We start from the raw sequence: 14,046 nt of genomic DNA, 5'->3' as shown, positions 1-14,046 counted from the left end.
GCATTTGCATTGTTCTGAATGAGAGATAAACTGTTGTGCACCGCAAAAAGTGTTAGTCAGTCATGTTTCATGTTGTTATTTTTGTATCATTTTTCACTTCTCGTTTTGTTTTGTCACATCTCATTTCAGGTTCCTTGACTCCCTTTCCTAATGTGTTCTCCCGCGCTCATCAGCATCAGCCGCGCCCCTGATTGTTTTCACCTGTGTCTTGTTGTCGAGTGTTTAAATCCCCCAGTCTCCCAGTGTTCAGTGTCAGTTTGTCTTGTCCTGTCCTCATGCCAGAACTCTGCTCATCAACGGTTGCTCTTTTTGTTACATGCCTTATTCATGCTCCTGAAACTTATTGTAGGTTTGTTCCTCACGTTGCGAGTGATTTTTTGTTGTGCCTTTGTGAAACCTATTTTTGTTCGCCTCGTGAAGAGTGCCGTTATCTTTTTTGAATATCCTTTTTGGAAAATAAAGTATATTACTTGTACTTTATCTCTGGCTCCCGGGTCGTGCATTTGAGTCCTTTTTTCCCTTGTGTATCCAAGTTTGTAACATAAACCTCTTACATGTGAACGTTTTGTTGAAGAACCGTAACAGATATCGGTGAAATTTCAACGCGTGAAACATGTCAAGGAACTTGAGCATCTGAAGTGTACTTTTTGTGTACTTTTGGGTTAATAATGTGGCCTTTTTGGCAGATTAACTAAAGGTGTGCAGCTAATGTGGTGAGTAAAGATCAGCTTGAATTTATAATTGGCTTTAATGGAGACATGTTGAAAGTTGTCACTTCATGCCCTCAAGAGGATGAAGGATGCTGTTCGTGGATGCTGTTGTGCTGAACTGGGAAAATGGCAAATGTCGTGTTTCTGCTGTGCCTTTTTTTGACTGTGCTGGACAATGAGAAGATCGGTAGTCATCCTGAAAAATCTGCTGGATTCGAGTCTGTTCTGTCGCCGGCAGTGGACATCCCCTGTACAGGTTCGGATGGGTTGCACAAACATTTGCTGGTTGCACTGTCGCGGACATTCATCTCGTCAAATGTCTGTCTTTCTCACTTGCCTGCCACGATGGTCCTTCAGAATTGTTTTTTGAACTCTAATCTCACTTTCGCGAAGTTTTCTGGTGACTCTAAAACAGTTGACAATGTTTGTGTGTTGATTAAGAGGAAAAGGTGCTTGGTATTTTTATTGTTGTTGCTATCGGGGAATGTACAGCCAAATCCGGGTCCACCTAGTACTTTTAGTCAAATAGCTACTCCTGCTGATTTTATTTCTAGATCTGGGTTAGGTTTAATTCATTTAAATGTGCGTAGTCTGTTACCTAAATTAGATTTTGTCCGTATTTGGGCGAGTTCAACTGATGCTGATGTCATTGTCTTATCAGAAACGTGGCTTGATAAATCCATCCTGGCCTCTGACATTTACATAAATGGTTACAATGTATATCGCACTGACCGTCCTAAAAAAGGTGGTGGCGTTGCCATTTATGTGAAAAATAAGTTTTGTGTAACAAATATGGTTTCCAAATCGGTTAGTAAACAACTGGAATTTTTAGCTGTGAATGTCGAAGTCACAAAGGGTCAACAGGTCATGGTGGTGGGTTGCTACAGACCCCCCTCAGCTGTCAAGGACTCCTTATCTTCACTGGCAAAACTGTTATCTCAACTTTCCTACAAGGAAATAGTGCTGCTTGGTGATTTTAATTGGGACTGGTTAACTTCTGTGTCAGAGGACTTTAAAAACCTGTGTACCTCTTTGAACATTACTCAGATTGTAGATAGTCCTACTCGCCCTAACATTAAGTCCCCAAATAAATCCTCCTTAATTGATCTCATTTTAACAAATGTGCCACATAAATACTCATCTGTGGGAGTATTTGCTAATGATGTGAGTGACCACTGTGTTGTAGCCACAATTAGGGACACTAAGATCCAAAAAGTGAAACCACGCATTATCACAAGGAGAGATAAAAAACACTTTGTGGAGCAGGGTTTTTTACACGATCTGTTTGATTTTGATTGGGGTAAGATCAATCTGTGTGCGGATGTAGAAACTGCATGGTCTTATTTTTATCTTGGTTTTATGAAAATTATAGATAAACATGCACCTCTGCGTAAATTCAGAGTGAAGGGTCGAGACAATCCCTGGTTTTCGGCTGAACTGTCCAGTCTCCTTCATGAGAGAAACAATGCCTGGGCTAAGGCTAGGAAATCAGGCTCAGAGGTAGAATGGCTACGCTTTAGGCAGCTAAGAAATAGCTTCACATCACAAATAAAAAGTGCTAAATCAAAGTTCTATTTGTCAGTTACCACAGAAAATCTGAATAATCCTAGGAAATTTTGGAAAGCCATAAAATCGATTTCCACTGGTGATATTCCAAATGAGCTACCTCCATGCCTCACCACAGAATCTGGCATTATATCAGACAGGGCTACTATGCTCAATTGTTTTAATAAGCATTTTGTGTCTTGTGGCTCGCTGTTTGATTCTGTCACTGACTGTGCTTCTGCTTCTGTGAACGCTCCAATCCTTGAACAATGTGGTCTGGAAAACCCTTTCAGTTTTACCCCTTTTACTGTTGGTGTTGTCCATGATGTTTTATCCAAGTTAGATCCTAGGAAACCGGCTGGCCCGGACAACCTAGAACCTTTCTTTTTAAAGATAGCTGTAGATTGTATTGCTCCACCGCTTACTTCTCTTTTTAACCTCTCCCTTAGCACAAATACAATTCCTAAAGTATGGAAGTCTGCTTATGTCTTGCCTTTACTGAAAGGAGGGGAGGCAACTATTTTAAATAACTATAGGCCAATCTCGAAATTGTCAGTTCTGGCTAAAGTGCTTGAACGACTAGTGAGTGAGCAAGTAAAGGACTTTTTATGTATAAATGATATCCTGTCGAAACATCAGTCGGGCTTCAGGAAAAAACATAGCACCATCACTGCCACAATGAAAGTTGTAAATGACATCGCTAGTTTTTTAGATAATAAGCAGAGTTGTGCAGCTCTGTTTATTGATCTCTCTAAAGCGTTTGATACCGTCGATCATCGCATTTTAAAACAGAGGCTACTCAGCATTGGCTTGTCCAGCCTTGCAGTGGGGTGGTTTGTGAACTACCTCTCTGAAAGGTCCCAATGTGTACACTTTGATGGGCTCACTTCTGAGTGGTTGAGCATTTCTAATGGTGTACCTCAGGGTTCTGTTCTAGGGCCACTTTTATTCTCCATTTATATTAATAGCTTGGGTGATAATGTGGAGGAAGCTACCTTACATTTTTATGCGGATGATACTGTGATGTATTGTGCAGGTACCTCAGTTAAGGAGGCTGTTGTTAAATTACAGACTGTTTTTAACACTGTTCAGACTCAGCTCTCAGCGCTTAAGCTTCTTTTAAATGTGGATAAAACCAAGTTAATGCTCTTTTCAAAAGCTAAAAAGTCACCAGAGCCTGTTTTAGATATTGTAACCATGCAAGGAAAAAAACTTGAAGTGGTAACCTCTTACAAATACCTTGGTATCTGGCTTGATGACTGTCTTTCTTTTAAACTGCATGTAAATAACCTGCTTAAAAAACTGAGGGTTAGGCTAGGTTTTTTTTTATAGAAACAAGTCCTGTTTCTCTCTTGAGGCCAGGAAAAGGCTAGTCACTGTGACCTTTTTACCTGTGCTGGACTATGGTGATCTATTTTATATGAATGCGCCGGCCAATTACCTCACCAAGATAGATGCCGCCTATCATAGTGCACTAAGGTTTGTGACAGACTGTAAGACTTTGACTCATCATTGTACCCTGTATACAAGGGCAGGGTTGCTTTCACTTACTGTACGGCGGCTAAATCACTGGTATCTTTTTATTTATAAAGCAATGTTAGGGAAACTTCCGTCTTACATCTGTTCCCTGATCTCACAGCGTATTGTAAATGGCTACTGCCTGAGATCTAAAGCTGTGGTTGTATTACATGTGCCAACTGCTAGGACTGTATTAGGAAATACAGCTTTTAGATGCGCAGCGCCGCTAGCATGGAACAGTCTACAAAAGGAATGGAAGCTAAGCAGTTTGATTCCATTTCATGTTTTTAAAGCTAGGATAGACGCTATACAATCAGAAAATATTGGTGTCTGTAAATGCTACTAGTATACAAACTGTAGTATCATATAATGTCCTTTGTTTTCTGTCATGTTTGTATTAATGTTTGGAACTAATTGAAGCAGGTCACCATTGTAAAAGAGGTCTATGATCTCAATGGGTTTTATCTGTATAAATAAAGGTTTTGAATTGAATTGAATTGAAGAGGCATTTTGTTTAATTATTTTGCTTCATTTTTTTTCAATTCTCAAGCTGCGAGATGTTTTCCTATGTTTGTCATGACAAATGATGTCTCAGGAATGTAGGGTTTGGGAATTATGGCAGGTTTAAAAAAAATATGAAGGCGAATTTCAAGCTGTCCTCCACTCTAGCTGTGACATCACGCAAATGAACGAGCTGCTCAATACACGCTAATGTTAAAATCTGAAGAAGGCCTCTTTACCAAGGTCTGAAAAATTGTAATATTTCTAAAAGTATGAATCAGATTTAAAAGTTGTTTAACACGAATAATGTCAGAAAGATGTGTAACATTTTAAAGTTGGAATGAGGTTTCTGAGTGAAAGTATGAAGGAGTTGAAGTTGAAGTCGCATGAAGATTTTTCAAGTCTGAAGAGTTTCTCCATTGACTTCCATGTTAAAAATGTGATGAATTATGGGATGTATCTCTGGAATTATGAAAGTTATGAATGAGAAAAGTAATAGCCATCGATTCCAGACCGAGCTGAACGTTTTGATGTTTGAACGGAGTTTCTGCGATGTGGAATGTGGGAGCAGAAGAGGCGCAAAATAACCCGGCGGAATAATAAAGAATTTCGTGCGTAGCATAACAGATAGTTGGAATGCTGTATCAGCATTCCAACTAAATTATATAACATAATAACATCCCTACGTAACACTTTTGCTTGTATTGGCTAGCGCTCCAACACATTGTACGTGATAGGCTTAGGCGAGGAACATCTCTAAGCGGTTGACCAATCACAACAGAGCCGGCCAGCTAACCAATCAGAGCAGACTGGGCTCTGGTTTCAGACAAAGGGTGAAAAGAGGTGCTGCAGCACAGGCAGTATGAGAAAGATAAAGAGCTTTTTGAACATTAGAGCATGGAGACATGTCACAGTAGAGACACTAAATACTATTATGAACCTGAAAATGAACATAATATGTCCTCTTTAAAATGTTGTGCTTTTCCTGCTATGGTAGAAACTAGAAATGTCTAGAAGAAGGTGAATATTTGTTGTTTCAGGCCCTTAATATGATGCTTTTGCATTGCATTACTGCAGAACAGTAGATAATTAGAACTTAGAGAGAGTGTAATGTGTTTCAATCACAGTTATAAACCAACAGAGAATCATCATCCAAATGTTCCTTTCTTAGTTATTTGTTTTAGTTTGATCGCACAATTGAACCATTACCACCACTTACAGTACATAGATGTAATATGTATTAAATAGCAACATGAAGCTAATATGAGCTCCAATAAACCCCATTTACAGTACAAGAAGGTTTACTGTAATTAGCGACTTGCATTTAGCAGCATAACATGTATTTTTTAATTAGAAACTTTTCTAATGAGTCGGAGGAGACCAAAACAGAACAAAAAAGGGAGGGATTATTGGATGTTCACTACAAGTCAAAAGTTTCATTCCAGGTTTGTTATTCATTTGAATTGTTTCTACATTGTAGATTTATACTGAAGACATCAAAACTATAAAAGAACACATATGGAATGATCTAGTAAACAAACAAAATCCAGAATATGATTTATATTTTGCTGGCTACTGCAGAATGCTGGTTATCTGTGCCTTGAATTCTGAATTATTCACCAACAGTGTCACCAGCAAAGCCCCCCCACACCCTCACACTTCCTCCTCCATGCTTCACGGTGGGAACCACACATGCAGAAACCATCCGCTCACCTTTTCTGAGTCTCTGAGTGGTTCTTGCCATAATATGGATTACAACAGTATTCAAATAGGGCTTTCCACTGTGCACTAACCCTACCTCTGCACAACACAACTGATGGTCTCAAACACATTCAGAAGGCAAGTCATTCCACAAATGGACTCTTGACAAGGCACACGTGTTAATAGAAAACCATTCCAGGTGACGACCTCATGAAGCTGACTGAGAGAAGCCAAGAGTGTGCAGAGCTGTCATCAAGGCAAAACAGGGCTACTTTGAAGAATCTAAAATAAAAATCATATTCAGGATTTTTTAACACTTTTTTGTTAACTAGAAAATTCCACATGTGTTCATTCATAGTTTTGATGTCTGCAATGTTAATCAACAAAGTAGAACACAATTAAAATAAACAAAAACCATTGAATGAGAATGTGTGTCCAAACGTTTGACTGGTACTGTATATGTGTATCACTGGTTGAAACACGACCACAAGTGAATGCGGAAGTTGATGCATTTCTGCTTGCTAACATGTCCGTTTTTAGAACTTAAAATGTCCCTGATCAAAAAACATAAAAATAATGAAATATGGACAAATGTGTGTTTTTAATTTTAATTGTATATGGGGGTGTTCTAATCACACACACACACACACACACACACACACACACACACACACACACACACACACACACACACACACACACACACACACACACACACACACACACACACACACACACACACACACACACACACACACACACACACACACACACACACACACACACACACACACACACACACACACACACACACACACACACACACACACACACACACACACACACACACACACACACACACACACACACACACACACACACACACCACACACACACACACACACACACACACACACACACACACACACACACACACACACACACACACACACACACACACACACACACACACACACACACACACACACACACACACACACACACACACACACACACACACACACACACACACACACACACACACACACACACACACACACACACACACACACACACACACACACACACACACACACACACACACACACACACACACACACACACACACACACACACACACACACACACACCTTAGGGCAGCATTCTTTGTGCTTAGCTGTGTTCAGATGTACCAGCATGTCACATCTTGTTCCAGTAGACTAAACTTGTTGCATACGATGACACACACACTTGGGAGCAGAGGACGATATTATGGTAAAAGTTCCTATGATGCTAATGTCTATAATGAATTATAAACATACTATAATGGGGATTTCTTCTGTTATTAGCAGGGGACCAAGTGTACTGTAAATAATTAAAGGTGGGGTAGGTAAGTTTGAGAAACCGGCTCGAGATACACTTTTTGTTATATTCCATGGAATGCTCTTAACATCCCGATAGCAATGAATATCTTAAGTGCTTTGACAAAAAATCCATTAAAAAATGTCATCTGTGGAAGCCGTAGTACTGTAAAAAGCACGACCAATCCGTTTAGCCGGGCCGGCTAAACGGATTGGATTGCCTGTCTGTCAGCCTTCCATCTCGTGCACGCACAAATGTATCTCGTGCCCTCATTGGGCGTGCCGTCATTGGGCGTGCATTGCAGCAGTACTTCAATGACTCGCCAGCAACAGGCGGCCACTTTCACCAGTCTGCTGACGTCATGTGCGCGTTCATGTGTGTTGGAGGAGGTGCTCTGTAAGGAAGTCTGAAGGAAGGGGCGGATTCTTTTCGGCTGTGTACTTTCAAATTTTAGTGCACTCGAGCCGGTTTCTGAAACTTACCTACCCCACCTTTAAGGATCGTTATAAGTTAGAAACACCACATCAGATAATTAGTAGGTATATAAAAACATCTGTAATGACTGCATGAGGCTCACCTTTTCGTTCTTGTCCCCGGTGGTTATTGGTTGGAGCTGTTGCATCCTTGCCCTGTCCAGCAGGTAGAGGAGGCAGATGGGGAGGAAGTGGTGGTGGTGGTGGTGGGGGAGGAGGAGGAGGAGGAGGTGGAGGAGGAGGAGGAGGAGGGGGAGGGGAGGGAGAGGGAGGTCTGGGTGAGGAGGGTTGAGCTCCTGGCTGACAGGTTGGTCTCGTCGTCCCGTGGTGACCCCTGAGACTGTGCCGGCTTCTCTGGTCCGGCTCTGATACACAGGGGTGAAAGGTCACTCAGAAAGACAGAGGGTAAAACCACAGAGCAGAGGTCAGGGATAAATAGACAGGGCTGTAATAACTCCTTAGCCGCAGTAAAGCTAGTTAGCACACTGGAGCATGTGCAGTACCAAGAGGGTGAATTTGAGGAGGTACTGTATGTCTTGGGGTCAACTATCCAGAAAGTAGATCCATAAACTTTCCCCCTTCCTGTCAGCCAGGAGCTTTCACATGGGCACTAATTTAACAGCCATTAATATGAATGCAACACTGAAGCTGTGCTCTCATTGCTTGAACAAATTCAAACACTGAGCAACACATGCATAGTGCTAAGGCAGAGCGAGGAGAAATATCTGGCATTGAAAGCAAACCAATATTTAACAAGGCTCGTACAAAAGGGAGCCCCTATTTATTTAGCACACTCTGGAGGAGCGGAGTGTTTCTCATAGCGGAAAGAGTCCAAACACAAACCGTAGGCTGCTTTTTTACTGTTTGACCAACTGCTGATCCGATTAAAATCAGGATTCACGTGTGTTCTAACACCTCGAAACTGATCCAAGATCTAAAGATACTCCTGTTATAGAAACTTTCTGTGAAGCATTATTTAATTTCAGTGTCGGATGTACTTTTCTTATACTATTCTCGACTCACCCTTCTATTTACAAGATTGCAGTTGTTGTTTTTTTCCAATGGTGTTGGAGAATTACAACCATTCACTGTATCTTGCAATGTAGGATAGTAGGCTCTGTGATGTATGGAACATGGACCCAATGGTTCAGTATTTAAAGGAATGCTCCACTCATTAGATAATTAATCAAAACTTCAGTATTTAGTGAAACATTATGTTTAAACCATACCCTGAAGAAATCAGCGATATTCCTCGGTAAATAATGATTTTATAGCTCTTTTTTATCAAAACCTGTATATTCCGTCAGGCCGCTGCCATTTTGGCCATTTTCAGTAGTCACGTGATGGTCGTGACGTCATCCATGCGTTCACTTTGTAAACACACGAAAACATGGCGGAGTATTTGAGTTCGGACTCGTTAGCCGAGGAAGAAGTTTTGAGCAATATGAAGAGATTGGATGGGGGAATTCAGCCATACAGGTTCGAGCCTAGTAGTCAGAACCGTCAGGAATCCAGGGACAGTGACGATGAGGATGAACAGCACGGTGATCTTGCTGGAGACGATCCCTTTACTCGTGCAATTGATTTCGGGAGGCGAGTAGGAAGACCTGTACATGAATGGTGTACTTGCGATCGGTGTGTAGCCATGGACAATCCTCTTATGAACATATGTTGTCATGAGCTTGAAGAGCTTGAAAATAAACTGTTCACAGACGACTTGGATTGCATATGTTTACACAGGGAATTCGACACTGTGGTGTTAGAAAAAGCTGTGATTCCCTCTCTAGTTTAGCATACTCAGCCTCGTTGTCCCTGGCCCTAGAACCACGATTTTATGGGGCCGGAAAAACTGGGGGAAAATACCCACTAGCCGGTACTACGCTATATGGAAAGGCCACCAAAAACTGGCCTGGCCTGGACTATAAAGGACGTTTAAACGGGGCTACCCGCTGCAATGGAAATGCGCTATAACATACCTTATTCTTACTCCGAGCACTACTTCTGGTCCTCCGTCGCTTCACACTTGCAGAGGGCGATTTCTCAACTGGCCGAACTGGTGTCCTGGTCGGTGATGACACCAGAAAGACCGATGGTACTGCATCTCCATTAAAGAGCCTGTGACAGCATCCCAACAACTGTTGTGCAATGAAATATTGGGCTACTAGTAATCTCGAACCGTCAGTTTAAAAAAGAAAAAGCGATACCGTTCCGTTAAATATCAATAATTTCGAACATCGCGGGGAAATTCCTTCGACTCATTTTGAAGTTTTGGGGGAAGCCGGAAGTGACGTCAATGCGGGAACGCTTCACTGTGCGGCGAGAGAGCTAAACACGGACAAAGTGTGTTGTCATGCGTAGAAATGGTGAATTACTGAGTTTAGGCACGTTAATAACGTTTTAATGAAGTTGACTACAGTATATTCATATTTGTCAGTGCTTTCATGTCAATTCGGCGAACATAAACATAAATGATCGTGGTGAAGATGATGATTACATTAGGATTAAAAATCGGTAGTGAGAGCTACTGAATTTCCTCCTGTAGGATGTGATATAAAAACAAATCGATTATTTTTGTAGTTGTAAACTCAAGTGGATGAAACTACATTTATTAGTGCTTTCATGTCAATTCGGCGAATATATGATAGATTAAATGATCGTGAGAATGATGATTAAAAATCGTTTGTTTGTGCCGGTCTGCATTTCCTGATGAGAAAACAAACCGATGCTTTTTGTAGTTGTAGTACAACAACATGGATTAAACGTGTGGTTTTTTCACCGCAATGTTGGGGAAATTAATGGATAAAATGCACGGATTATTATTATTATTATTCCCACTCCGATCGGGACACTAGGTCCACCGTTTCCCCGCAGCGAGGCTCCCCCCGTTGACAGTTTACGTGGGCTGGGTGCAGTGGCGGACTGGCCATCGGGACGAATCCCGATGGGCCGGTACCGAAGTGGGCCGGTCAGATAAATCACTAGCACATCCCCCATAGGCGGCGCGTGAGGCTCAGGTTTGGGAAGGCTAAATAACTTTTTTTACCTGACGCTGCCCGCCTCCGGCGTCTATAGAAAAGAGATCAACTCAGTGTGCGGAGTTTAAATCTCTCAAGTCATATTACAGGATAAAGGAAATACAGTTTAAACTGCCGTATGCAGAGAAGACGCCGACGTGTCGCACTTATCATTCATATTACATCATCAATCAGATCATCGATCATATAATATATCATATATTTCCTTATCTGAGTCAGCTTCTCCAGCCGTATCTGGCCGTGCAACACTAACAGTGTCACATACTGTATGCAGAAGTATTATTTTAAGCAACACATTATGTTGACGAAACACTCGAGTCAAATGTAATTAAAGTCAGATCCACTCGTGTCTTAGACGTGAACGCGCTCTCAGCTGGAGAGAGAAACCCTGGCTTGATTTACCGAGTTGATAACCAGCGTCGTAGGACCGCTTAGCGAGATCTCGTTTGTTAGTTTGTTGTTGTTAGTTTGTTTGTTACTCAAACATATCCAGGGTCTGTTGAACTGGCTTCGTAGTACAGGGCACAGGTGGCTAGCAGCGCTAATGTCAAAGACACAGACATTGCATTATATTTGTATTTTACCAGGATGCAGTGACACAAATATTTACATATTTACATTTACTATCTACAGCACCTGCCGCCCCTGACATCCCCCACTCCCCCTGTTGACAATTTACTAGCGGTACCGAAGTGGGCCGGTCGAGAGTCCCGGGATGATTTTTAGTCCCACTGGCTACATGACCGTATGATCGCCCATATTGACGCACCTAAGTCCTAAACTTCTAACAGATACAACATAAACCGATCCTTCAGCCTCATATGAGCTCTCAGACACGTTCAAAATTAAACTGTCATCGCTGTCTGAGCTTGCTGCTGTGTGCGCCATCGTGCGTTTACATGCAGATGCTGGGATCCTGAACGGTGCAGCTGGAGCGCTGTGCCCGCAATGACGTCACACATCATTTGGCGGGACTTGAAGAATCCCCGAGAAGATCCAGAAAATGGTCAACATTGAAGGGCAGATTAATGGTTATCAAAGTACAAATATCCAAAATCAGTTCAGTAACGGTTTTCAAGGGGACAATATTTACTCAAATTGATGGGTTTGGATGATGGGGGAAACTCGTGTCACAGGCTCTTTAAGTAATGGTTGTTCAATAAATCCCATGTTATGTTTTATCATACTCTCAGAGTAGTCGTCCGGAAACTTGAAATGTTCGCTGCATACATGCGCCTGTGGATCTTTCGGTTCGGGCCGGCAACATTTCGCTAGCCACTGCCTCCGAACGTACTTCCTACGCTTACCTTTTGGCAACAGATGGAACCGAGCATTCCGTGGATTGTTCCTATCAGAATTGTGGCAATGTTTCGCGATACAATGAGGCATATTTGAAGAGAGTAACTACAGTAAATAACATGAACATCAACGTGTCCTCGAAACCAAACGCATGGTTTACGTCACGTCCGGTAAAATGGCGCCGCCCACAGTGTTGATGTTATTTCGGTAATTAATCAGTTTAAAATCACTGATGTCATCGGATTAAAAAAAAAAAAAGAGAGACTGGCAGAGACTGGTCTGTTTTATCGGATGATAATTATTTAAAAATGAGTGTCATGAGCATACCATTCCTTTAAGTTATTAGCTGAAATACATTGCTATGTTTACAACCAGTTTGTAGATTAAATATTTTTCCTATCCCTATAAATTAAGGTTGCTTCTTATCATAAGGTTAAACAGGAATACAACTCAAAATACTGACTCGTAAAACTAGAAATGTGTTGAGAAATGCTCTCTTACTATTTCAAAGAAACACCAACATGTGTTAGTGCCTGCATTGCAATCATACACACACGCACACCATGGGCCGGTATATCTGAAAACAATTAAATGCGCTGCTGCCACATCCGCATGTTACTGCCCTCCGTGCCAACTCTCTGTCTGCAGACTGTATGTGAGGGGAAGGAGAGTCTTACTGTCACACTGTAGGTACACCAAGTAAAAAGAGTAGCACAAGTCAGCAGGAGGGGGGATAAGAAAGAAATAGTAAGATAAGTGTGGGAATTAAACTAAGAAGCGGATATTTAGAAAGCATGTGCAATTCTCCAACACACCTAGTAGCAGTCATAGTATAAAAACAACCTGAAACCTGTAAAACCCAGCATGTGTGCTCACAGCAACTCCTCCTCCCCTCTCTTACAAAAGTCATTAACTCTGCGGCTAATTCTGACACTGGTACTGTTTTTATAGATATATAAAGCACTCACATAATGGGGTGATTATGCAGTTTTGCACATGTGGCCTGTGTACTGTATGTGCTGTTTGTAACGCTGCACTGTTGCAGCATCCTGCTGAAGAAAATCGTATTCAACCATGGGCGTCACAGCCATTATATGAGGGTGGGACAAGTCCCCCCCACTTTTTCAAATGATTAGTTTAGACCCCCCCACTTCTACCATGTGGAAAGTCCGTGAATCGGTCTATCCACTCGCCGCACTTTGCAGAGCGCTGTGTCAGTGCTTCACTATCAAATCCATTCCACTTGCTTATTGAGAGAATGCCCAAATCAATGAAACTCCGTACCATGTTTTCACTGCTACTTGTACCAAGGCAGATTCTCACATAGTGCGCATGTTCAAGGAGTGTTGGACAGCTCAGATCTGTTGTATGAAGCGATGCCGGTAGCAGAGGTAAGGCACAAGTGTTCAGGACATTGTTAATACAGCGAAAATTTAAGCTGACGATCTCTTGGTTTGATATGTTTTCTCCCCCAGACAACATGGACATAAGACAATTTTTTCAAAGAAGAGGAAAGTAAGTCTTCAGCTGGTAGCAGTTAATCAGTTAACAGTGATGGCCGCGGCGGCGACAAAAGCGTCTCACTTCTTGAGAGGAGTTTCGTCTTTATGTCATGATAGAGAGATACAAATACTGAATAGTTTAGATGAGAAAAGGCATCGAAATGCCAGGTTACTAGTATTTATCATGTAAACAGAGAACATGAATAACCCGATCTCTCTGTGCTCATGTAAACACCATATTCCCAATATGATCATAACCGGGATAATACTCATAAACGGCTTACTGATGTCCATGTAGAGACGCACTGTGTGTTTTACTGGAGCCTCAGTTCGATAAGAGATTATTTTCTGAGTTCTTTAACTTCGGTACTCTCTCTCAAAATGTGAGGTATGTGCATTA

At 41.7% G+C, this 14,046-nt stretch overlaps 1 protein-coding gene across 1 annotated transcript in view; it reads right to left on the bottom strand.

Moving 5' to 3' along the window:
- Positions 1-14,046, bottom strand: part of zcchc14 (zinc finger, CCHC domain containing 14) — a 54,917-nt gene that overhangs the window by 27,220 nt on the left and 13,651 nt on the right. The window contains 2 exon segments of the mRNA XM_034205874.1: positions 7,915-8,077; positions 8,080-8,175. Of these exon segments, the coding sequence (XP_034061765.1) occupies positions 7,915-8,077; positions 8,080-8,175 (259 nt within the window).

Source organism: Gymnodraco acuticeps, unplaced genomic scaffold, assembly GCF_902827175.1.
Source record: "Gymnodraco acuticeps unplaced genomic scaffold, fGymAcu1.1, whole genome shotgun sequence".
Classification (NCBI taxonomy): domain Eukaryota; kingdom Metazoa; phylum Chordata; class Actinopteri; order Perciformes; family Bathydraconidae; genus Gymnodraco; species Gymnodraco acuticeps.
This window is presented reverse-complemented; position numbering and strand designations above follow the sequence as displayed.